Here is a 23581-nt window from a genome sequence, read left to right on the forward strand (position 1 = left end):
GAAATAAAGGAGCAGCCTTAAGTTCAGGAAGTAGTGGAGCTGTGCATAGAGTCCATAGAAACCATGTTTGCCAGAATATTTATCCAACTTTAAACTTTCCTTGGAAAGAAACTTGCTGATACAACTGTGTTTGTTCACCTGCAGCCACAGCTGAACACTCAGTAGACTGATGAACAATCAGCAGCATCTCCTCTGTGTGTGTGTCTGCTGCTACAAAGTGTGTGTGCGTGGATGTGAGTTCATCCAAACCAACATTACTGTCACTGTTGTTGTTGTTATGATGCACTGCGTCTCTCCCAGCAGGTGTGGATGCTGCTATGAGTCGGTGTGAGGACAGAGAGGAGGGAGGCCGTCCCTCTAAAGCCTCTGTGTGGGGAACATGAAGCTCAGAGGTGAGAGGATCACAAGGCCCGGGAGTATTGTGCCATTATTGCTGCCGTCTGTATGAAAGTTACGGAGGCAGAATGGACGTCTGAAGCCATTTTCAGACAGAGATTCTACAATATCACCACAACGAAGACGAAGCGATATGACACGTTTTCATAGGAATGTCAATATGTGTGAATGTTTGCAGAAACATCAGCTGTCAACATTATCCTGGTGACTGGGCTGTTACCAAAGGCATATTTATCTAACTGCTCAATCACTTCTTCACTGATGCTCCTCTCCACAGTCTGCAGATGTTAGTCGGGTTGGAGGTGAGGGGAGGTTGGTGAGACAAGGTCTAATGTAATCTGCTAATGGAAAAATTCAACTGCAATAGCCAGGTTTCCACCAGTTGCTATGCATATTGTTAACATAATATGTAGATTTCAAATATGAAGACAACAGACAGTTACAACACCACTAAACACCCATATACATATATGTGTTTAGTTGTTTCAGGACTCAGCAGCAGAGATCAGCCTCTCCTGAGCCCAGCTGTGTGTCCATGAAGAGTGATCGGTCTATAGATCTTCCTATTGAATTTAAAGGTGGACGACCTGCTGATGGAAGGTAAGATTTCAAACTGAACTCGACTCAGATATCGACTGAAATTACACATTTTGTCATGATGCAGTGTTCAGATATATGGCCCAGCCCTCATGCTAATACCACTCCACTTTCAGTCCCGGACTGCTTACTGCACGGCTAACTGAGCTAACTAGCTAACGGCAGCTACAGTTAGCAGCAGTTAGCAGTTACTCTGGTGATATGATGCTCCCTATTTGATTGTAGTATGAATGCAATAAGTGGTCAGTTCTTACACATTGCACCTTTAAATACACAGGAGGTGTTTAACTGATGGGAAAAAGACAAAGGGAGGAAATGAAAAGCAAAACATGACACATGGGGAGAGAATTTCAAAATAAAACAGGAAACTGAACCACAAACTCAAACCACAACACGCCTGGCCTTTTTACTGCCCTAGTGATGTCCCTATAATTTCAAATGCTATCACTATAATGTCACTATTGTGCTTTCTAGTATTTTGTGTTTGTTGATGTGTATCAGCTGGTCCCTGGCTGCTGTTTAATAAGGTCACACCTATAAATGACTCAGTGACAGTGAGGAAAGTCTAGAGCTGAGTCATGCTTGTTTCCTGCTGCTGCTGTGCATCATTAACCGAGTTATCCTCACTTATCTGTGAGTGTTTCTGACTTAAGTCGATATTTAGTCATTTTTTCAACCAGCACCCTTCATACTCGTCAAATAATCAGTTAAAATGAGACATCATATCGACCACAATACATTTCTTTCGTACAAATGTCACATCTGCTTCTGGAATTTAAGTTTATCTTGTTACTGTCTGCTTGTGAGGTATCCTCAGTTGATTATATTGTTTTGGTCTTTTCATTTAAATCATCACATCCAACAGTCAGAGCAAGAGTCAGGATGAAGATCAGACGAGGAGCAGCAGATCACAGCCCTCCCTGAGGAGGATGAAGCAGGAGGAGTCGCCTGACTGTCTGCAGAGGAGTAAGAGCATTTTAACAGATTTCATTATGGAGAGATGAAAAGGAGGCAACATGGGAGAGATTTATGTTTCCAACCCTGTAAATTTGCTCCCTACTGGTGGTGAAGGAAAAACTACATTGACACACTTAAATGTTCAGATTCTCAGATTTTCAGTCGGATTCACTCTCTGATTTAATTTGTTGTTTGTTTATTCAGGAACTGGTCCTGCATTGTGCCGAGCTGAACTCCAAAGTCTGAAGTCTGAAGTCCAGTCTGAAGGAGAAGTTCTGGTGTGTGTTTGAGGGGATTTCTAAAGCAGGAAACCGAACCCTTCTGAATCAGATCTACACAGAGCTGTACATCACACAGGGAGGGACTGCAGAGGTCAATGATGAACATGAGGTCAGACAGATTGAAGCAGCATCCAGGAAACCAGACAGACCAGAAACAACAATCAGATGTAAAGACATCTTTAAAGCCTCACCTGGAAGAGATGAACCAATCAGAGCAGTGATGACAAAGGGAGTGGCTGGCATCGGGAAAACAGTCTTAACACAGAAGTTCACTCTGGACTGGGCTGAAGACAAAGCCAACCAGGACATACAGTTCACATTTCCATTCACCTTCAGAGAGCTGAATGTGCTGAAAGAGAAAAAGTTCAGCTTGGTGGAGCTTGTTCATCACTTCTTCACTGAAACCAAAGAAATCTGCAGCTTTGAAGAGTTCCAGGTTGTGTTCATCTTCGACGGTCTGGATGAGTGTCGACCTCCTCTGGACTTCCACAGCACTGCGATCCTGACTGATGTTACAGAGTCCACCTCAGTGGATGTGCTGCTGACAAACCTCATCAGGGGGAAACTGCTTCCCTCTGCTCGCCTCTGGATAACCACACGACCTGCAGCAGCCAATCAGATCCCTCCTGAGTGTGTTGACATGGTGACAGAGGTCAGAGGGTTCACTGACCCACAGAAGGAGGAGTACTTCAGGAAGAGATTCAGAGATGAGGAGCAGGCCAGCAGAATCATCCCCCACATCAAGACATCACGAAGCCTCCACATCATGTGCCACATCCCAGTCTTCTGCTGGATCACTGCTACAGTTCTGGAGGATGTGTTGAAGACCAGAGAGGGAGGAGAGCTGCCCAAGACCCTGACTGAGATGTACATCCACTTCCTGGTGGTTCAGGCCAAACTGAAGAATGTCAAGTATGATGGAGGAGCTGAGAGAGATCCACACTGGACTCCAGAGAGCAGGAAGATGATTGAGTCTCTGGGAAAACTGGCTTTTGAGCAGCTGCAGAAAGGAAACCTGATCTTCTATGAACCAGACCTGACAGAGTGTGGCATCGATATCAGAGCAGCCTCAGTGTACTCAGGAGTGTTCACACAGATCTTTAAAGAGGAGAGAGGACTGTACCAGGACAAGGTGTTCTGCTTCGTCCATCTGAGTGTTCAGGAGTTTCTGGCTGCTCTTCATGTCCATCTGACGTTCATCAACTCTGGAGTCAACCTGCTGGCAGAAGAACAAACAACATCCAAGAAGTCTAAAAAACGTTTCTACCAGAGTGCTGTGGACGAGGCCTTACAGAGTCCAAACGGACACCTGGACTTGTTCCTCCGCTTCCTCCTGGGTCTTTCACTGAAGACCAATCAGAAGTGTTTACATGGCTTGCTTACACAAGTGGGAAGTATCTCACAGACCAATCAGGAAACAGTGAAGGACATGAAGAAGAAGATCAGTGAGAATCTGTCTCCAGAGAGAAGCATCAATCTGTTCCACTGTCTGAATGAACTGAATGATGTTTCTCTAGTGGAGGAGATCCAACAGTACCTGAGATCAGGACGTCTTTCCACAGATAAACTGTCTCCTGCTCAGTGGTCAGCTCTGGTCTTCATCTTACTGTCATCAGAAAAAGATCTGGACGCGTTTGATCTGAAGAAATACTCTGCCTTAGAGGAGGCTCTTCTGAGGCTGCTGCCAGTGGTCAAAGCCTCCAACAAAGCTCTGTATGTACACACAAAGATATCCAGGTTAACTTTTTCTTTAAATCAAGAAAACCTAAAATTCTATTAATCTGTTATTTCTAATCGTTTTCTTCTATAATACTGCTTCCTCTTCAGGCTGAGTTTCTGTCACCTCTCAGAGAGAAGCTGTGAAGATCTGTCTTCAGTTCTCAGCTCCAAGTCTCGTCTGAGAGAGCTGGACCTAAATAACAACAACCTGCAGGATTTAGGAGTGAAGCAGCTGTCTGTTGGACTGAAGAGTCCACACTGCAGACTGGAGACTCTCAGGTCAGGATTTAACTATTTGTAGAAGTTTGCCGAATAAGCTTAAATTATATTATATATTTAATTTTTGAATTGACTTACTCAAAATCATCTTCAGGTTAAGGTGCTGTGAACTGACAGGGGGAAGCTGTGAAGATCTGTCTTCAGCTCTCAGCTCACAGTCATCTGTTCTGAGAGAACTGGACCTGAGTAACAACAACCTGCAGGATTCAGGAGTGAAGCAGCTGTCTGTTGGACTGAAGAGTCCACAATGTACACTGCAGACCCTCAGGTCAGGATTTCACTATTTATATAAGTTTGCCCAATAAGCTTCAAAGATATTATAGATTTAATTTTTGAATTTACTTTCAGATTAACTGGCTGTGAACTAACAGGGGGAAGCTGTGGAGCTCTGTCTTCAGCTCTTAGCTCCCAGTCATCGGTTCTGAGAGAACTGGACCTGAGTAACAACAACCTGCAGGATTCAGGACAGAAGCAGCTGTCAGTTGGTCTGAAGAGTCCACACTGCAGACTGAAGACTCTCAGGTCAGGCTGAAGACTATTGTAGAAGTTAACCCAGCAAGCTTTTATTTACTTTTTAGATTTTATATGGATTGACTGACTAAAATCCTTTTTTAGGCTAAGTGGCTGTAACCTCTCAGAGAGAAGCTGTGAAGCTCTGTCTTCAGTTCTCAGCTCTGAGTCGTCTAGTCTGAGAGAGCTGGACCTGAATAACAACGACCTGAAGGATTCAGGAGTGAAGCAGCTGTGTATTGGACTGGAGACAACACACTGTACACTGGAGACTCTCAGGTCAGGGTTAATACGTTTGTAAAGAGCCATCTACAATGTTAGATATTGAGGCTTTTAAGTGTTTTGTATGATCCTGCATTATTTGTAATAGCAGTATTTGGTGAAGGGATTAGCTGACACGTTATAACAGTAGTATAACTTAAATTTTATACTTAAAGTGCATGTTGACAACAGTCCTTAAATCATATACATCTCGGCATCACCCTCATGCCCACCTCTTCACACTCAGCAGCAAACTGCCCTACCCCCAGAGGTTAGAAATTAACTGAAGAACCAGATTATCCACAAAATACCAGGTGCAATCATGAGGCCATCAATGGACACCCCAAAGCTATCTCTTGATATTTTATTTTTTATGTTTATGAATATGATTATTTTCCATATTTTTGAGGTTGTGTTTGTGAAAGCATGAACACATGGATGCATGCACCTACGTGGTTGGCTGGTTACAGCTATTATGAATTCACGCTTGTTTTATAACTTTTAAACAGTGGAATAATGTGAAAGTCTAAAATTGGACTAATTTTGATTTAAACACTTTAAACACATTGTATGTGTCTGCAGGCTGTCGGGCTGTCTGATCACAGAGGACGGTTGTGCATCTCTGGCCTCAGCTCTGATCTCCAACCCCTCACATCTGAGAGAGCTGGACCTGACCTACAACCATCCAGGAGACTCAGGAGGGAAGCGGCTGTCAGCTAGACTGAAGGATCCACACTGTAGACTGGGCACACTCAGGTATGGACAGACAGACTGGACACTCTCAGATATGGACAGATGGACAGACAGTAACTCATATGTTGTTTCTCAGTCCCTCTGACTGACTGAGTGAACGTGTCTGAAGTTGAGTGTGTTTCTTCCTCCAGGTTGGAGCATGGCGGACCACAGAGACTGAAACGTGTTCCAAGCAGATGTGAGTGTTTTTTTTAAGTTTGATTCATGAGAACAAAGCTGCAGAGGGTGCTGATTATTTCCACCAAGCATGTTTTTAGTGTTTATTTTGACAGGACATCTTAGAGAATGACAGACAATGAGAGAGAGAGCCAGGGAAGACTTGCAGCAAAGGACTAGTTCCAAATCAGAACCCGGGCTGCTGCTGAAGACTAAGTATCCGTGTCCGCAAGCATGTTTTTTCAGAACACTCTGCGTCTTTTGTGCAGCTGCTCTGAGCTTTTCGAGTTAAAAATCTGGTTTTCAGAAAGGTGCTGGTGGCCAATAATAATCTTTATCCTGAGATTCATCAGATGGAAACTCTCTCACAGAGACAGAAAAGTCAGTTTGTGGGAGCAGATCGTCTGAACACTGAATGTTGATGGTGAGTGTTGTGCTTTTATCACACTACGTGTTGTAAGCTCTCCTCCGAAGAATCGCCACCTTACCGTGGTGGAGGGGTTTGTGTGTCCCTGTGATCCTGGATGCTATGTTGTCCGGGGCATTAGCTCCTGGTAGGGTCTCCCAAGGCAAATTGGTCTCAGGGGAGGGACCAGACTAAGAGCGGTTCAAGAAGACCCTATGAATCGGCAACTACAGGGAAAGAGCACCTCGCCCGGTAGGGGGGCACTGGGGCCCCCCCTGGAGCCAGACCCGGCGAGTGTCTGGTGGCCGGGCCTTGGCCCATGGGGCCCGGCCAGGCTCAGCCCAAAGGGATAACGTGGGGCTGCGCCCCATGCATTATCCATAACAAACACCATGTTCGAGCATAGGGTGGCTCATAAGTGTAGCTGGTACCAGGCCACCTTAGGCCAAAGGTCGATGATAGACTTTGTGGTCGTGGTCGAATGGAGCATGAGGTGGACCAGACGGCTTGGTGCAGCGTCTGCAGTATTGCAGGCGTTGTACCGGACCGTCGTGGTGAAGAGGGAGCTGAGCGGTCCATCTATGTTCCAATCCTCAGCTATGGTCACGAGCTGTGGGTAGTGACTGAAATAACGAGATCGCGGATACAAGTGGCCGAAATGAGTTTCCTCCGTAGGGTGGCTGAGCTCAGCCTTAGGGATAGGGTGAGGAGCTCAGATATCCAGAGGGAACTCGGAGTAGAGCCGCTGCTCCTTCGCGTCGAGAGGAGCCAGTTCAGGTGGTTCGGGCATCTGATCAGGATGCCTCCTGAGCGCCTCACCTTGGAGTTTTTCTGGGCACGTCCAACTGGGAGGAGACCCCGGGGCAGACCCAGAACCCGCTGGAGAGATTACATATCTCATCTGGCCTGGGAACGCCTCGGGATCCTCCCGGAGGAGCTGGAAAGTGTTGCTGGGGAGAAGGAGGTCTGGAGCTCCCTACTGAGCCGGCTGCCACTCCGACCCGACCCCGGATAAGCGGAAGAAGATGAGATGAGATGTGTTGTAAGCTTGTTTATGGGACTTTAAACAGCGACGGCTACAGCGTTAAGAATAAAAAAAAGCTCTTCTCCTGGACCCTCCTGGCCTTAACAGGTGCTGAGAGTTTCCAGCTGCAATTCCACAGCAGGCCCTCTGAACTTCTCCTCACAGCAGTGACACAAGGTCCTGCTAGTACCCCAGCTCAGTACCCCTGCTTGGCTCAGCTGTGACACAAAACTTGCCAGCTAACTCCACAATCTGAGGTACATGAAGCAAGTTAGTACAGAGCTGATAACTTAGCGAGGAACAGGAGCGCCCTTCCATTCCGAAACACCGCTGTTCCAACCCCGACCCAAACACACACACACACACACGCACTCACGCACGCACACACACACACACACACACACACACACACACACACCGAAATTGATTTTCAAGTTCAAATTACGTTCTACATCAAACACTGCCGTCTGCTCACCGGCTGCACTCACGCAACTCATTGTTTTGTATTGCTAATAGGCTATGTCACTATCTTCATTTATTATGTATATTTTCACTTGCAGCAAACACATTTAAACGTTTGTCAAATCTTGTTACACGCGCTGTCCGTGGTGCTGAAATCCCCACTTCCGGCCGCACTTTTCGGAATAGCAGGGTCTTTAGAGAAATGGGGAACCCCGCCATTACGAAGAATAGAAGTCGATTTTCGGAACAGCGGGGTTTCAGAAAGGCGGGGTGTAACCGCGAGGAACAACAGGAGCAAACAGTTTCTCTGCCTTCTCTCATCGGACAGGATGGCACTGTTCAACAACTTTCCCCAGCTTGGCTCATCAGCCAAGGAACCACCAGGCCCTTTTTCAACAAAAACTGGTAACGTTGAACTGGGCCTAGATAGCACACAGCATGGCATAGCATTGCTAAGCACATAACTCTTTTTTTAAAATCTGGTTGATGTAATGCACATCTGTTCAATCTATACATTTGTTCACTGTTCGGTGTTACTGTGTTCTCAGGTCAGGTTATTGGTTTCGCTATATATAGTACATGTTAGTTAGATTGTTTTCATGTTTGTGTTAAATAAGTGGCTTTTGAACCTTCATGCTGTCTATTTAATATTGTACAAGAGTGAATGTTGCCAACCTCGACTCTGTCAAGATCTCCAAAAATCCTTTGACCATTACAGCTGTTATGGTAATTTTGGTTTTAGTTATTAAATTAATTATTCAGAGTTACAAAATGACAGTTTAGTACCTCTTATGAGACTGAATTATCGCATCATGGCCATCATTTCCCTTCTTCAGGTGTTGCTGGTCCTGAGGCGATCTAATGTAAATTAGATCTTAATATTTATTATAATTCACAATTATCCCTGATAGTCTCCTGTGTGTCCCAGACATTAGTCAAGTTGTAAATAAATGAATGGTGATAACCTGCAGCTGTTCTGTGTCTTGTTCCCTCCATCAGATGCCTGTGAACTGGAAGTCGACACAAACAAAATCAACAGAAAACTCAAACTGTCTGATGACAACAAGAAGGTGGTGTATGCGACGGAGGATCAGCCGTATCCGGATCATCCAGGCAGATTCAACGAGCCTCGGCTGCTGTGTACTAATGGTGTGACTGGTCGCTGTCACTGGGAGGTAGAGTGGCATAAAGTAGTGGATGTGTCAGTGGGTTACAGGGGGGAGAACGGTCAGACCTGGAGCCTGTTTCGCTCTGAATCTGGTGAATACTCTGTCAGGGACAATATGAGGAGAACATCCCGCCCCCACAGCTGCTCAAGACTCTCCACCACAATTAACGTCATTGTCTTCCTCTCCCTCCTCCTCATTTTCCTCTCCTTTTTCCTTTGCATATACAACCCTCTCTTCTCCCTCCTTTCCTGGGTCCTCTTGTTCCTCTTTGAATACCTTTACGACGCTCTCCATCGCAGAGTAGCAGTGTATGTGGACTGGCCTGCTGGCACTGTGTCCTTCTACAGACTCTTCTTGAACAGACTGATCCACCTCCACACCTTCAAAACCACATTCACTGAACCACTTTATCCTCAGTTCAGTGTCTCTAAAACACAACTTCAGGAGGGACAGGAGGGACTCTGCACAGTCATGTGTCTGATTCCATGACTGTGATTATCAACATTTTATCAGTTTGAGTGGAAATACTCAATGATACATTCTTTGTACCTTGAATTAAATTCTCATATATTTCTTGAAACAATCCTGAAGAGTTCACCAAGTTTTCTAACGTCTCTAAATGCTTTCAATGAATTCAGTAAATCACAGTGTATCTCTGCCTCCCCCTGCTGGTCATTTCATCAAACAGCAAACAAACACAAATGGGTCAAACGTTTTTATTTCACAGACTAAAGCTGCTCAGACAGACGGAGGTGACATGATGTGTTCATATGGAAGTAAAAACAAAAAGGCTCTAATACTGTACGAAGATCTGCAGTCAGCAGATATTCAAAAAAAACACCCAGCAGCCTTCTGGGAAATCGAGTCAGTCGAGGCTTCAGTCGTCTCCTCCACACAGACTGAGCAGAGCCTTCTGGTAATCTCCTTTAGTGTGCTCCTGAAAAACACAAACACATCATCAGGATCGTTAAAGTTAACGTGTTTTTATCAAAACGCTCCTCGTTTCACATCATTTCATTATTATTAGTGTTCCTGGCAGAATGTACTTCAGCTACCAAAAGTTAAGACACTCATGTAGAAATGTTATAAAATATTGTATTATAACTGATTTGTTCATTTGTAGGAAACATGTTATTATTGCAGCTGTTTGACTTTTATGTCTTTGAAATTTGAAATGAAATTGTCATTTTGTGAGATTTGGCGCCCCCCAGAGTTTCACTGTGGTAATAACAAATCTCAGGTCTGTCACAGTTTGTCAGATGTAGCGTAGGTGCTGACTACAAACACAACTCACACATCATAACAGTGTCAACATGTTTGTAATGTTACAAACTCCAAATTCTGAGAAAAAGTCAGGAATAATAATAATAGATGAAATCACAAATGTAAGGCCGAAGATATAGCTGCTTTTTAACCACATATTTGCGTGAACGTAGTGTCACATACTCCAATTGATACTGTGGGTGTTACTGGAGGATACCTGTAGATGGCGCACGTTATCTTGTCACCTGCTGCTGCTGACGCGTTCACTGACCCCTGACCCTATCTCATCCTCATAGTGACGCTACACTGAGGTGCAGTGTACCCCCGATCCTTCACTTACGTATTGCGCCTTGCGTATTGTTGATTTCTGAGGACGTGAACACCTGACGCTCCAATCAGACGCCGTATGTGCGAGGCAGCCGACAATCATACGTGAACGCGTTGTTAAACGTAAGAATATCTTCGGCCTTACGTCATGTGAGGGAAATTCTCTCATGACATTTTATTATTTTGATGTTATTCTTGCATGTGAAACTTAACAAGTGTAGGATGGAAACTTGTGTCTGTGGGCCTCCTGCATGGTTTCTGTCTTGTGACAGTTATATCGTTGTAAGAGCATAGATGCTATAGAGGGCTGTAGAACATAACATAGATAAGAACTCAGTTAATGAGTTCATCCTGAAGAGTATTTGTGTAACCTCTCCTGGGGATATGTGTTCTGACAATGGTTGATGTATGACACATAAACTATGGGATGTACTTGTATGTTAGATTTATGTTAACCTGTGGTGGATGTGGAGATAGTGGGAGTGTTTTATTTAAGTGAGTTCACATGTAACCTTGTGACTGCTGCAATGGTGTGTATTGGTTTCTACTGTTATAAAGGACGAGGAGAGGCGGCCTCTCTTCAGTCATCATCTACGTGCTGCTGATGTTTGACTCTCGCTTGCAGCAATAAAGGACTTCTGGAAAAGAAATGTTGTGTTGAACTTGGTGTTTTGACCAACTCTCATCTGCACTAGACAAGCGACTGTTTTTTATTTGCCACGACAATAATCACCATTATGTAACAACGCTTTCCTCGCACTGAGGTGTTGCTATGGAAACAAATACATATCATATCAATTATACTTACTCACATCAAACTCAAGACTTCTGCTGGGCAGAACCATGTTTTTACATAACTGTGATAGTTTTGGAAGTACATCTGGACATGGTCTGTATAGTGGTGACTCAAGCTGCTCTGTTATCATAGAAAAGGGCGAATAGCTGAGCTCTGCGCTCTGAGTGTTCTTATTTCTGTGTTATCATTATTTTTATTATTATTATTATTATTATTACTATTGTTATTATTGGGATCAATAATGTTTGATTTTATGAAATAGCTCAATCTATAAAACTGAATCATATTTTTTAATTGTGTTTCTTTCAAATTAATGTGCCATAAAATTGTAAATATTTAAGTGAAGTATCTCAAAAAAGCACCTGAGTAAATGCATATGAAGTTTTTCATCACAGTTATTTAGCACAGATGGAAATTAAAATATTTAAAGTTAATTTTATTTTATTTACATAGTGTTTATTTATAGTGTTATAGAGTTAATTTAGGAAATAAAATAAAAACACATGTTTCTGTATGATTATTTCCCACTGTGTCTGGACTGAACTTCTCTCTGGTGTGTTCACTGGCCATTTCTTGTGTGGGAGATTACAGTAAGTTTGTCTATCACACACACACACACACACACACAGAGTGGTACTCACAGCGATGGTCTGGTACAGGGATCTTTTGTGCTGCCTCTTGAACTCTGTTCTGATCTTCATCAGGTCGACTTCACAGCGAGAAACGATGATCCTGGTCACCACTTTCTCCTTCGCTCCTTTACTCTGCAGAGACACAGAAAAACAAGATGGAGGACAACAAACTGACATCAGAGGAGACGGACTGACAGCACACGGTGCGTACAATATGTAAATTATCATTATGTAACATGCCCATTTACAGGATAATAATATTACTTCATTGTAATTTTTAAGTAAATGTACTTAATTACTTCTTCCACCGGACAAACTGTGACAGCGTACCTTCATGGCTTCACTGAGTCTGTTGGCGAAGTACAGCTGCCTGTTTTCGAAGCACTCGACTGTGAAGAGAAGACAGACGGACAGTTAATGAACCCGGATGACTTCCTGATGTCTCCACCAACTGTCCTGTCATCTCCAAGGAGTAATCCACTGACGATCAGACTGCTGCACAGATAACCAATACCTAAAATCACAGTGGAATAGTCCTTTAAAAACTTCTGGTGTGGCGTTTCTTACCCAGGGTGAGGAAAGACCTCTCCAGATCTCCCTTCACCTCCTTCCTGATGCTCTCCTTCATGTCGTATGGACTGTAGCTCTTATACCGCTCGAACACTGACGGCACGAAACACAAACACATCAGAAGACAGATTTTAAAATTAGATCAAAACCAGCGTTCTGTTTGACCATCAGAGACGTTACCACTTAACTAACTGTCACACAGTCGCTGCCTGACCTTAACCAAACTGGGATTATCATTTACAGGTATGTCAGAAAAACAAGAATTTAAAAAATGTTTCCTCTGGACTTCAACAAGGTATTTGGAAATTAAAAACAAAATTGTCATCATATATATAGAACATTTAGTAATGCATATAAAAAGACTTGGACATGTTTGCATTTAGAATTTAAAAAAAAAATTGAGTTGAACATATAAAAAATGTTGATATTGAGCAAAAACTAATTATTGTATTGGAAATTGGTGTTGCATTCACTGAATGCAGAATATGTTAGAATAACTGGACGTAAAAAAATTGTGATACTAAAAATAACAAAAATAAATTGCATGTAAATAATGTCGCCTCTGGACTTCAACAAGGCATCTGGAAATAATAAAATACTGTGATAATATATATAACAGTTGGAAATGGATATAAAAAGATGCTGGCATTATATTTAAAACATCGGCATTTAATGTAAAAATAAATGTTAGAACTGCGCTTAAAAAGATATTGACATTGTTAATGAAAATTATTGTGATATTGAACATTTAAAAACATGTAATTTATTAACAGAAAAATATATTTGTCATTGGATGTTTGTTTTTAAAAAAAACGGCATTTGTCAGAAAAACAATTTTTGAGTTGAACATATAAAAAATGTTGATATTGAGCAAAAACAAATTCTGGTATTGGAAAAGAAAAACATAAAAAAACGTTTGCATTGGATGCAAAATATTAATATAAAATGTATGTAAACAAATGAATGTAACTGGACTTATACAAGGAACTGAATAGAAATAATATTGTCATTGGATATACAGTATGAATAATAATGCAACTGGCATTTCAGATAAAAACATTTCAAGTTGAACGTATAAAAAATATTTATATTGAGCACAAACAAATGCTAATACTGGAAATTAAAAACATTGTTATTTAAAGTAAAATCTTTGGCATTGAACACAAAAACTTTGAGCACTGAACATAAAATAACACTGAATAGTATTAAACGTAGAGAATACAGAGCGCTGAACATTAACAATGTTCATATTGAATATTGAACACTCGGCACTGAGCGGTTGTCAGGTGATGAGGTGTGACGTGACCCTGTACGTGAGGACGTTCGCCGTGTGCAGTGTTGTAGGTGCAGTTCACCTTTCTGCAGGTGGGGGACGCTCCTCTTCGCCATGATGGAGATCCAGGTCCCCACGTCGGTTCCCTTCCTCTTCACTCCGGCTTCATACAGACACTGAGAGGTTCACACATGACAGCCGAACATGAGTCAATACAACACTGTGGAGTGACGTGTCAGGTGGAAGGTGAGGGACTTCAGGTTTATTGATTGATGGACTCTTCTTAAGATATAAATTATTGATGACTGAGTTTGAAACAAATCCACAGAGAACAGCACTGTGATGTTAATCTTTCAGAAATCAGTCTAAAAACGTTTTATATATATCTGGATGTTTGGACTCACTCTGGCGTCCTCATCAATCTTCTCATAGTCGACCACATTAGAGGGTTCATCTCTCTTCGTCTGTAGATCGATGAATATATTCACGTCAGTGTTAACAATTAAAATGAATTATTCATTATTGAATCAATTTTTCTTACGAGCTCAGTGACACAAATGAAACATAAATCTGTTCTTATCGAGGAATTTAACCTAAAAATATTTTACAGCCTGACACATTCAAGAGAGTCACTACCTCCACAATACAAAAGAAAAATAGACCATTTACTGTTTATAAGAAAATGTATGACATCATTATTAAAAATTACAAAATGTATTAACACATTACATTATCTACCTATACATGATGAAAATCAAGAAAATATGTTTTCACCAAAATCAAAACTGATCTCTGAACTTATCCCATTTTTTCTTTTTTTAATTTCAAATCTTAAAACATATAAAATATATATTTATATATATATACATATATACACATATATGTTATCACAATACATACATACATATATATATATATATTTGTGTATATATATATATATATATATATATATGTTATCACAATAGTTGGCAATTAAAATTTGTCAATCGACCAACTGATTAATACCTTAAGCTGTACTTGTATATTTGATGTGCTGTGAAGATACTGTACATGAAGATAAATCAGTTAGCAACCTGTAGCATCAAAGCTAGGCTACCTGAAACAGAGCCAGCAGCAGTTTGGCGAAGTCTCCTGATGTGTCTCCCGCTACGTCTTTCTCCAATTCCTTCTTAAACACTTCAGAGAGAAGTAAAAGATGTTACACAAAGAAACAACTGTCATGTTATTAAATCTGATGAAACTAATGTTAGCCACATATGCTAACTAGCTAGTTGATCCTACATAACAAATCTGCCAGCTAACATGCTACAAACATGTTTGAAGTTTTGAAGTAGTGTTTGTGTCAGTTCACACAACAACTGCTAACTTTCAATGTTAGCATGCTAACTTCAATGCTAGGTGTTTATCGGGAGACATGTACGATATTGATCACATTCTCAATCATGATTTACATTATGTGATTTTATATTGCATCATTAAAGATACCAGAATCCATTATTGGTAAAATTATTTAATAGAAAATGTGTTTTTGATTAATGTAGTAAATTACAGATTGTGTTTTACATGAAACTTGTAAAAAAACTTAACATGTAATATCATTTCTGAGTGAAACATTTCTCATGTAACCAGGGTGAAACCAAAAGTCAACGTTGAGTTATTTAAACTTACTAATGTGGTGAAGTAACGTCTTGTACAAAAATGAAACTTAAGTTATATATGTAACATGTTACGTTCCTTATAGAATTCAGAATGTCACAAAGTTTTGCTAAACCTAGCGAACAGCGAGGGTGCGACAAAGGTCCTAACGCTGTAGCGGTCATGTCGTTTTGTGAATCGCTGCTAATCGACATGTCCAGTCGTTAAGGTCTGATGTGTTGTTTACATTTGATTAATTGACATATAAAAGGCAGTACGGTTTTCTGACATTTCAAATATTTAAAAAAACTTGTGAGAACAGAGATTCAAAGCATTTATCTCACATTTATTGAATATTATCAGAAGAAGATTTCTAAACTCACTCTCTTTGTAAACCTTCTTGATCTCCGCCAGTTCTTCGTTGTTTCTGGAGCAGACGATCTCGATGAGCGTCTCCTCGTCTGTTCCCAGACCCTGGAAACACAAAGACCATCAGAGCCACGACAAAGTACGTACATCACCTCCAGCCAGACCTTCATTATCCACCTGTCAGTGTTTCTAATGATGTGGTGACTTCACCAGAACTGTAGAGGGCGCTCTACATTAATGTGTGTAGTGGTATAAAAATATTCAGATCCTTACTTACAAAAAGTACCAACATGTAGAAATACTCCATTACTAGTAACTGAAATGTATTTAACATTACTTGTTCTGGTCATAAAAATGAACAATCCTGATGAATCCCGAGCTCCATCAGAGCTGTCTAAAAATATTCATTTCAGAATCTTAAAAATGAATTCTGCTTCCTCTGTAGCGTTTCCTCCGTCCTGTCAAATGTGCAACAACATTTGCTACAGTGACGTTACTGCACACATGGAAATATTTGGCGGACCCTGCCCCTAAAAAAGACCTTCAACAGATATTTCTACACACTGTGCTGTTGATTTTGAGTGGTTATTGTGAATGCTCTGATTAATACATGTAAATAAATAGCTTTGTTTGTGATGCAGTTTAGTTATTAACGTAACTTTATACACATTAGCCCTCCCTATCCTCAGACTCACCCACCGCCTGTGGTCGTAGTCTTGCAGGAAATCATCATATTGATAATGTAATGACTGCATCAGTCACAGGGGAATGATGCAGTCATTACATTATCAATATGTTTCAATGTTAAAGCAACATTTACTGTTGCAGCTGCTCGAGGTGGAGACACTTTGAATACTTTGTATGAAGTTGGTGAGTTGAGTCCAGAAATGTATCAGCTTTTACTTTTTGAATTTTATCTTTAATTTTTGTGTGAAATAATAATTTGACATCTTTTAGTCTCACATTGGTACTTAAATATCGTCTTTTCAGATCAGTGTGTGATCTTCTGCAGACTGTGATCACAGCAGACGAGCTGTATGGAGACATCTGATGTTTCTTTGGTTGTTTTTCCATTTTAAAACACGTCTCCAGCTACTTCAGTTGTCAACGCTGTTTTACTGTGAAGCTCCAGAAATGTTTTGTGGACTACAGAAGTTCGTACGAGACGTCTGAGACATCACACACCTCAGAATTGTACTTAATTACAGAACATGTATTTAGTTACATTCAACCATGGGGGACACTGACCTTGATGGAGGCTTTGAGCTCGGAGGCGTCGTACTGAGCGGTGCTCTTCATCAGACCCAACATCAGAGCCTCCAGAGAGCCGGACAGCGCCGCCTTCAGGGCCGTGATCAGGTCCTGAGGAGGCACACAATCCGTTCATTGAGGGCTCAAACATTTAAAATGTCTCAGTAACAATCAGTCGGCAGTGAAGCAGATTGTACTGCAGTTACGTCTTCAAGGTGAAATGATCTGTGAACATCAGAGTTTATATGGAGGAACATTTTGAACCTTCTTGGCGAGTCGTTCGTACTCGAAGGCGATCTGTCTCCGCTGCTCGTAGCTGCGTCGGGTCAGGATGTCGATGATGGTCTGTTCATCTACACCTGCAGGGCACAATATGAATCTGAGTTCCTTCGCTCAACACACATCTTCTGTAATGATTTCAAACTTGTGTAAACTTTCAGCAGCAGCTATTTAAATGTACGTAAATGATCTTCAGGGTTTCTGTGATGTTCAGGACAAATTTCAACCGAACCCAGTGAAAAATAAGACGATGGTGAGGCTGAGAACACAAACGATCACTGACACGATGAACTTTAGCTCAGACAGTGTTTGGAGTTCAGCTGTGGGATGTAACAGAAGTTTTAATGTGATTTTTTTCTAGAAAATCCACGACATGAACTGTGAAACGTTTTCTGGTTGAGGTGACTTATGTGTTTCAGTTCAGTGACACCTCCAGTAACAGTCAGATCAGATTCATGTCAGTTCTGTAGTTCTGGCAGATGTTTCGGCTCCTGACTGTAGTTTCCTTCATGAACAGATAAAAATCAAAGCTCTTCTGTCTCACATAATATGACTAAACTCTCCCAGCTGTTCATGTGGAAAAGTTCATGTCTTCATTCATCTGAACGGTTCTGGATCTGTCTGTTCATATTTAACCTCCTCGTGTTAAACTCGTTCATTATCAGCAGCTGTCTCCGTCTCTCATCAGAAAACATCAGAAAACCTTCAGTCTGCTGCGGGGCGTCCTGCTTTATCACAGGAAGTGTGAACACAGACACTGTCCAGTCTGCCTCACAGGTTCCCGTCGCTGCTGCACAGTCTGGGACTACGTTACATCTCCGGGTGAATTCCAGCAGCTTTAGTCAGCCTCTAATCTGAGCAGAAACATGCTGTTATGGTTTGAGCAGCTCACAGTGGACTGAAGCCAGACAGTAATCTGATATCTGACTGTGACGGGATGAAATCAGACTTCTGGCTCCTTCTTAGAAAAGAGAAACAACAGAAAACTGAGGGGAAAGTTCAGCAGGTTCATATCCATCCTACAGTCAAGAGTTTGAATTCTTGTCGAGTGATCCGGACTCTCTGAGCTGAGACCCACTGTAATGTGTGGAGACTTCCAGCAGGTGGCAGGCTGCGCGCTCACCTTTGGTTTTGATGGCCGTCTCGATCCTGGCAGCGTCTTTGTCCGGGTCGAAGTCCAGCACCGGCACCACGGTGGGGAATATGGGCTCCTCCTCCTACAGAGGACAGAAGGACAAGTGTTACCTCACAGTCTGCTGCTAATAATATGTACGGTGGCCCCTGTGGAAAAAAACCTAAAGCATCCAGAAGAAGATGATGAAATCTGTTTGATGGTTCTTCATGTTTTGTCGTCTGTAGGGACTCAAACGCACCACAAGAAGTTTTAACTAACTAAACCTGACCAAGTGGGCCACGCTGGCAGCTCGCCTGGCAGACAGGGTTCGATTACAACCCATGACCCTTTGCTGCATGTCGTCCCCTCCTGCCCAAGTAGTTTTGGTGCCTTTATTTTCAAAGTGTAAGCAGCCACGAAGAATGTGTCGTCTGAAAGTTCGGACATGATCTGGATTATTGATCAGCCGGCCTCGTCTCCAGTGTATCAGATGAACTCTGTCTGGAGAACGAACACACCTTTACCTGCTTTATGACGGCAGTAAAACCCTGCAGAGCCCCGATACTGTGCATCCTCAACACAGTTATACAGTCTGAAGAAGATTAACATGAGAGCAGCGTGCACAGACGTCTGAATCAGGATGTTGGAGGTTGATTAATTTAATACTGACATAATTAACACAGCATCTTTCTGAGAAATAGAGTCTCCTGTTTCCTGTAATGTCAGCAGGTGACTCACCCCTCCATATGACAGCGTCAGCTGGCCCAGAAACTCAGACACCAGCGCCATGTTGAGTCGACCTGCAGAGTCCAGACAGACAGACAGACACACAGACAGACAGACAGAGCATTTGTGATTAACTTAAGGAAGTGAAACGTCAACAGTTATGAATCCAATCAGGGCTGCAACTAACGGTTGCAGATTCTTTTCTTGATTCATCAATTAATCGTCTCTTCGTCAGAACACCAGAGAAAAGTGACAAATGCCCGTCACAGCTCACTAAATCCTAAAAACCTGTTTCTCTCTGACCGTCCAAAGCTCAAATATATCCAGTTTGATGTAATCTAACATGAAGAAAAGCAGCAAACTTTCACATTTGTGAACCTGAAACAAACAAATGTTTGGACTTTGTGCCCTCAAGAAATTCTTTGCTTAACAAAATACAATTGCAGGATTCACAGAGTGTAATCCAAGTCTGCAGAAGCCAGAGATCCCAAACTGAGCTGAGAACATGTTATCTACACCCTCAAAGTGCGGTCGAGCTTGTGCACCCACTTCAGACGGGGTGCATGCTAACACTGTTAGCTCAGCAGCTACAGTGAAGATTAATCTGGTCTCCTCAGATCAGGTTGTGATCTCTGTGATCACAGCAGACGAGCTGCATGGAGACATCTGATGTTTGAATCATCTCCAGCTGCTTCAGGTGTTCAGCAGAACGCTGCAACTCTGTTTTACTGTGAAGCTCCAGAAATGTTCTGTGGACTACGAGACTTCACCTGACTTTATATCATCAGGAGGAGACGATGGCTGAGCCTGACTTTATATCATCAGGAGGAGACGATGGCTGAGCCTGACTTTATATCATCAGGAGGAGACGATGGCTGAGCCTGACTTTATATCATCAGGAGGAGACGATGACTGAGCCTGACTTTATATCATCAGGAGGAGACGATGACTGAGCCTGACTTTATATCATCAGGAGGAGACGATGACTGAGCCTGACTTTATATCATCAGGAGGAGACGATGACTGAGCCTGACTTTATATCATCAGGAGGAGACGATGACTGAGCCTGACTTTATATCATCAGGAGGAGACGATGACTGAGCCTGACTTTATATCATCAGGAGGAGATGATGGCTGAGCCTGACTTGTGTACACGTTAGAGTCTGACCAACATATCGATCAGTCTCAGGTTATACGTTGACTTTATTTTTAGAGATACTGATGCTGAAAAAGATGCTCAGGGTATATTTTTAATCCCTAATATTTATTTAATCCTCCTCCCCCTCCTCCTCCTCCATTCACTTCCTTTCTTCTCACATGAACTTAAAATAGAGCAAACAAACGTCTGTTAACGTTTAGAGCTGCAGGTAGGTGTGTTTGATTTATTGCCTGGGACGTGCCAGAGGGCGCGTCTGCAGGAGAGGCTGCAGATAAGGAGAATTGATAACAAAGCAAACAGATCTGAAGAGGTCTGGAGCCGGTTATGTAACACACACACACACACACACACACACACACACACACACACACACACACAGACACACTTCAGGTAAATTACTAAATTGAATCAAACCAGCCTCTTGTACAGAGTTTAGATGTAACTGACCCATGAACTGTGAAGTTCTGCTGATTTTAATACATCTTAGAAGAACTGGACAACCTTTGACCCTCTTACAAAATATCAACAGGAAGTGTGTGAGGGTCAGCGTTTCATCACCTAGCAACAGCTGACACAAACAGTCCTGAAGCTGAGGTTCTGTCCGACAGGCAGAATTGTTCTGGTGTTGGCTGTTTAAAGGGGAAAAGCACACATGGAACCAACAACACTGACGATCCAGCATTTAACACGATACGATGATAATAATGTTGTCGGTCAAAATGTCTGCTGTGTTTCCCCCCAGCATTCACTCCCTCATAACAGATTTTCAAATTAAAATCCCAGCGTCTTTGCTCAACACATTATTTTGAAGGTTTAGGGGATTAACTGCATGATTTAATTCAGCAGGTTTGTTAGTTAATGTTCAGTCACAAGCAGCAACTAATTGCTTCTTAATGAATCATCTGCAGCTCCGTCCAGCAGGTTTCAAAATAAAAGCCTTCAGTCGAGAAACTAATCAATAATAACTAATAACTAATGTCGATTAAACACTGTCGACAGGAACGGACAGAATTCAAAGCGAGCGCTAAAGCTATGGTGGACAGCCTAACTGCTAACTGCTGCTCAGTGTACTCTTTGGCTGTAGCGACTAGCTGCTGTTAGCAAGTAGCCCAGTTAGCCATGAAGCTAAGTGGCCCCGTTAGCTGAAGGGAGGTGTGCTGGACTGAGTGAAGACGTGTGGACAGCAGACTGGGACTGAACTCAGAGAGACGGAGGTCAGTGTGAAGACAGAGGACACAGTACAGAGGTGATTTACAGCGGCTCTGACCGGGACTATGACTCCGGGGACGAGAAGACACGGCAGGCGGGGGACAATATTTCCACATGTTACTCTGTCATTTATTTGGACCGAACCAGAGGTGACTGTGGCGACAGACCAACACTGTTCTGGTGACTGTGGTTCAGTTTGTGTCCAGTCTGAATGAAGTGTGTTTGACGATGAGTTAACGAGGCGATGAAGCTCGTCTGAGTTCAGTCACAGAGAAACTCGAGTTCAGACGGTGGACGCTTGTATTTTTCTGTTCAGAAGGAAAATAGATGTCAGAATATTTCTTTCTTCACATTTAGTGAGTTCATGTTGTCGACTTGTTGGACTCAGTAGTGAACTGGCTGCTTTTACATCTCCAGCTGAAACTACAGGCTGTCAGACCGTCACCTCTGAGCTACAGAGGGCTGTGAGGAGGCTAGCTGGTTAGCATGCTAACTTCTGCAACACAGAACAAAGACGTGTTGGACATCAACACTGCTGTCTCTTCACTCTCTGCTGATTGATTTTAGCTCATTTTTTAAATATTTTAAAGTTAAATTGTGGAGCGATTCACTCTTTAACGTCTTTTCTCAGGACTCCAGATGAAGAAATGAACTTCTCTCTGCAGCGTCTCATGAACTGTGAACATGATAACGAGCTCAGTGCTTCATCACCTCTCTGTGATCCTCCCTCAGTAAGTGACATGAACATGATACCGTAGTAATTACAGGCCAGCGGAGAGCAGAGCGACTTTAACCCGACCACACCCGTCAGTCTCCTGGGTGAGATTTAGCTTTTAATAGACTCTGATTGACTCTCGACAGAAGTTTCTCACAGTTAAAGTACCAAAAAATAAACTCCTCACAGTGTTGGAGGTGCCAGGCTGATCATCCAGTCCTGTTTCCTCTCAGCTGAAATCTGAACAAACAAACTGCAGCAGGTGAGATGTTCATGATGGTCATGTTGTCTTACCTTCAGAGAAGCAGCAGCAGTGAGGCAGCGAGCAGCAGCAGCTCCGTTATGATCCAGGACAGGACAGGGTGTGGTGTATAAATACTCTCACACACACACACACACACACACACACACACACACACACACACACACGCTGGATGACTCAGTGGTCTTTTACACATCACACTGAACACATGGACATAAATTCCTCACTGAGGCTCAGATCGCCTCGCCTGGTCAGAGTCGATACTGGTTTCTGATTGGCTGGCAGGTGTCCATTAGAGTAGTGTACACGGACATCTGAAACAGTTTAAGCACCTCTGTTAAATCAAAGTGTGATGGTATCCATAGCAACAGCACAGATACTTCACACGGCACTGACAACGACTCTCGAGGACACCAGGAAACTTTCAGCTGTGATTAAAACTGGACAAACGTCTCAGCTGATTAAAACACTTGTGTAACGTGTAAATCTGTTGCCTGGAAACATCTGCAGCTCCATCCAATAAACAGTCAGCTCTGTAAACAGGAAGTCACTGTAGCATCACACACTCACATAGCTCCCATAACCAGGCTCAGAGGATAAATGTTGTGCTCACGCAGCTCTGACTCTGATTTCTGTCTGCAAACAGAGAAATCTGTTACTGTGTCGTAAAAGTACCAAAAAGTAAAACCTGAGTAAAGTAAAAAGAAACCGTCGGCCGTATGTATCCGTGAAGTATCTGATATTAAATGCACTTAAAGGTCCAGAGTTTAATATGTAGCAGAAATGGAATATAATATTCATAAGTTTGTTTTAATTAGTTTATGATCACCTGAAAGTAAGAGTCGTTGTTGTCGACACAGAGAGCAGGTCCTCGTCCGCGGAGGTCGCCATGTTGCCCCGCCATGTTTCTACAGGAGCCCAGAACAGACAAACCCGGCACAAGTGGGAGCCTTTCATGTTTTTAAATTCAGTGGGTGGCTGCCAGAAATACAGTGGAAGAAGAAGAAGACGAAGAAGAAGAAGATGGCGAC

At 42.5% G+C, this 23581-nt stretch overlaps 2 protein-coding genes across 2 annotated transcripts; one reads left to right on the forward strand and one right to left on the reverse strand.

The window, feature by feature from the left end:
• Nucleotides 1-379: 379 nt before the first annotated feature.
• On the forward strand, nucleotides 380-9460 carry LOC311257050 (protein NLRC3-like; the record flags this gene model as incomplete). The annotated part of the gene is made up of 10 exons (XM_084352500.1): nucleotides 380-392; nucleotides 1495-1547; nucleotides 2206-3944; nucleotides 4059-4229; nucleotides 4324-4497; nucleotides 4578-4751; nucleotides 4845-5018; nucleotides 5583-5756; nucleotides 5885-5931; nucleotides 8801-9460. The coding sequence occupies 10 exons, from the start codon at nucleotides 380-382 to the stop codon at nucleotides 9457-9459; spliced, it is 3378 nt and encodes a 1125-aa protein (XP_084208626.1). The 3' UTR covers nucleotide 9460.
• A 226-nt stretch (nucleotides 9461-9686) lies between these two features.
• LOC311261014 (annexin A2-like) lies at nucleotides 9687-22817 on the reverse strand. The gene is made up of 13 exons (XM_084359354.1): nucleotides 22583-22817; nucleotides 19218-19279; nucleotides 18489-18582; nucleotides 17351-17445; nucleotides 17084-17197; nucleotides 15850-15940; nucleotides 14928-15007; nucleotides 14236-14295; nucleotides 13914-14007; nucleotides 12556-12651; nucleotides 12319-12377; nucleotides 11998-12120; nucleotides 9687-9907 (listed from the first exon to the last, which is right to left on the reverse strand). Exons 2-13 carry the CDS (start codon nucleotides 19266-19268, stop codon nucleotides 9848-9850), a joined length of 1017 nt encoding a protein of 338 aa, XP_084215480.1. The 5' UTR covers nucleotides 19269-19279; nucleotides 22583-22817; the 3' UTR covers nucleotides 9687-9847.
• Between the last annotated feature and the right edge of the window lie 764 nt (nucleotides 22818-23581).

Source organism: Pagrus pagrus (genome assembly GCF_965226575.1).
Source record: "Pagrus pagrus genome assembly, chromosome: 1".
Lineage (NCBI taxonomy): Eukaryota > Metazoa > Chordata > Actinopteri > Spariformes > Sparidae > Pagrus > Pagrus pagrus.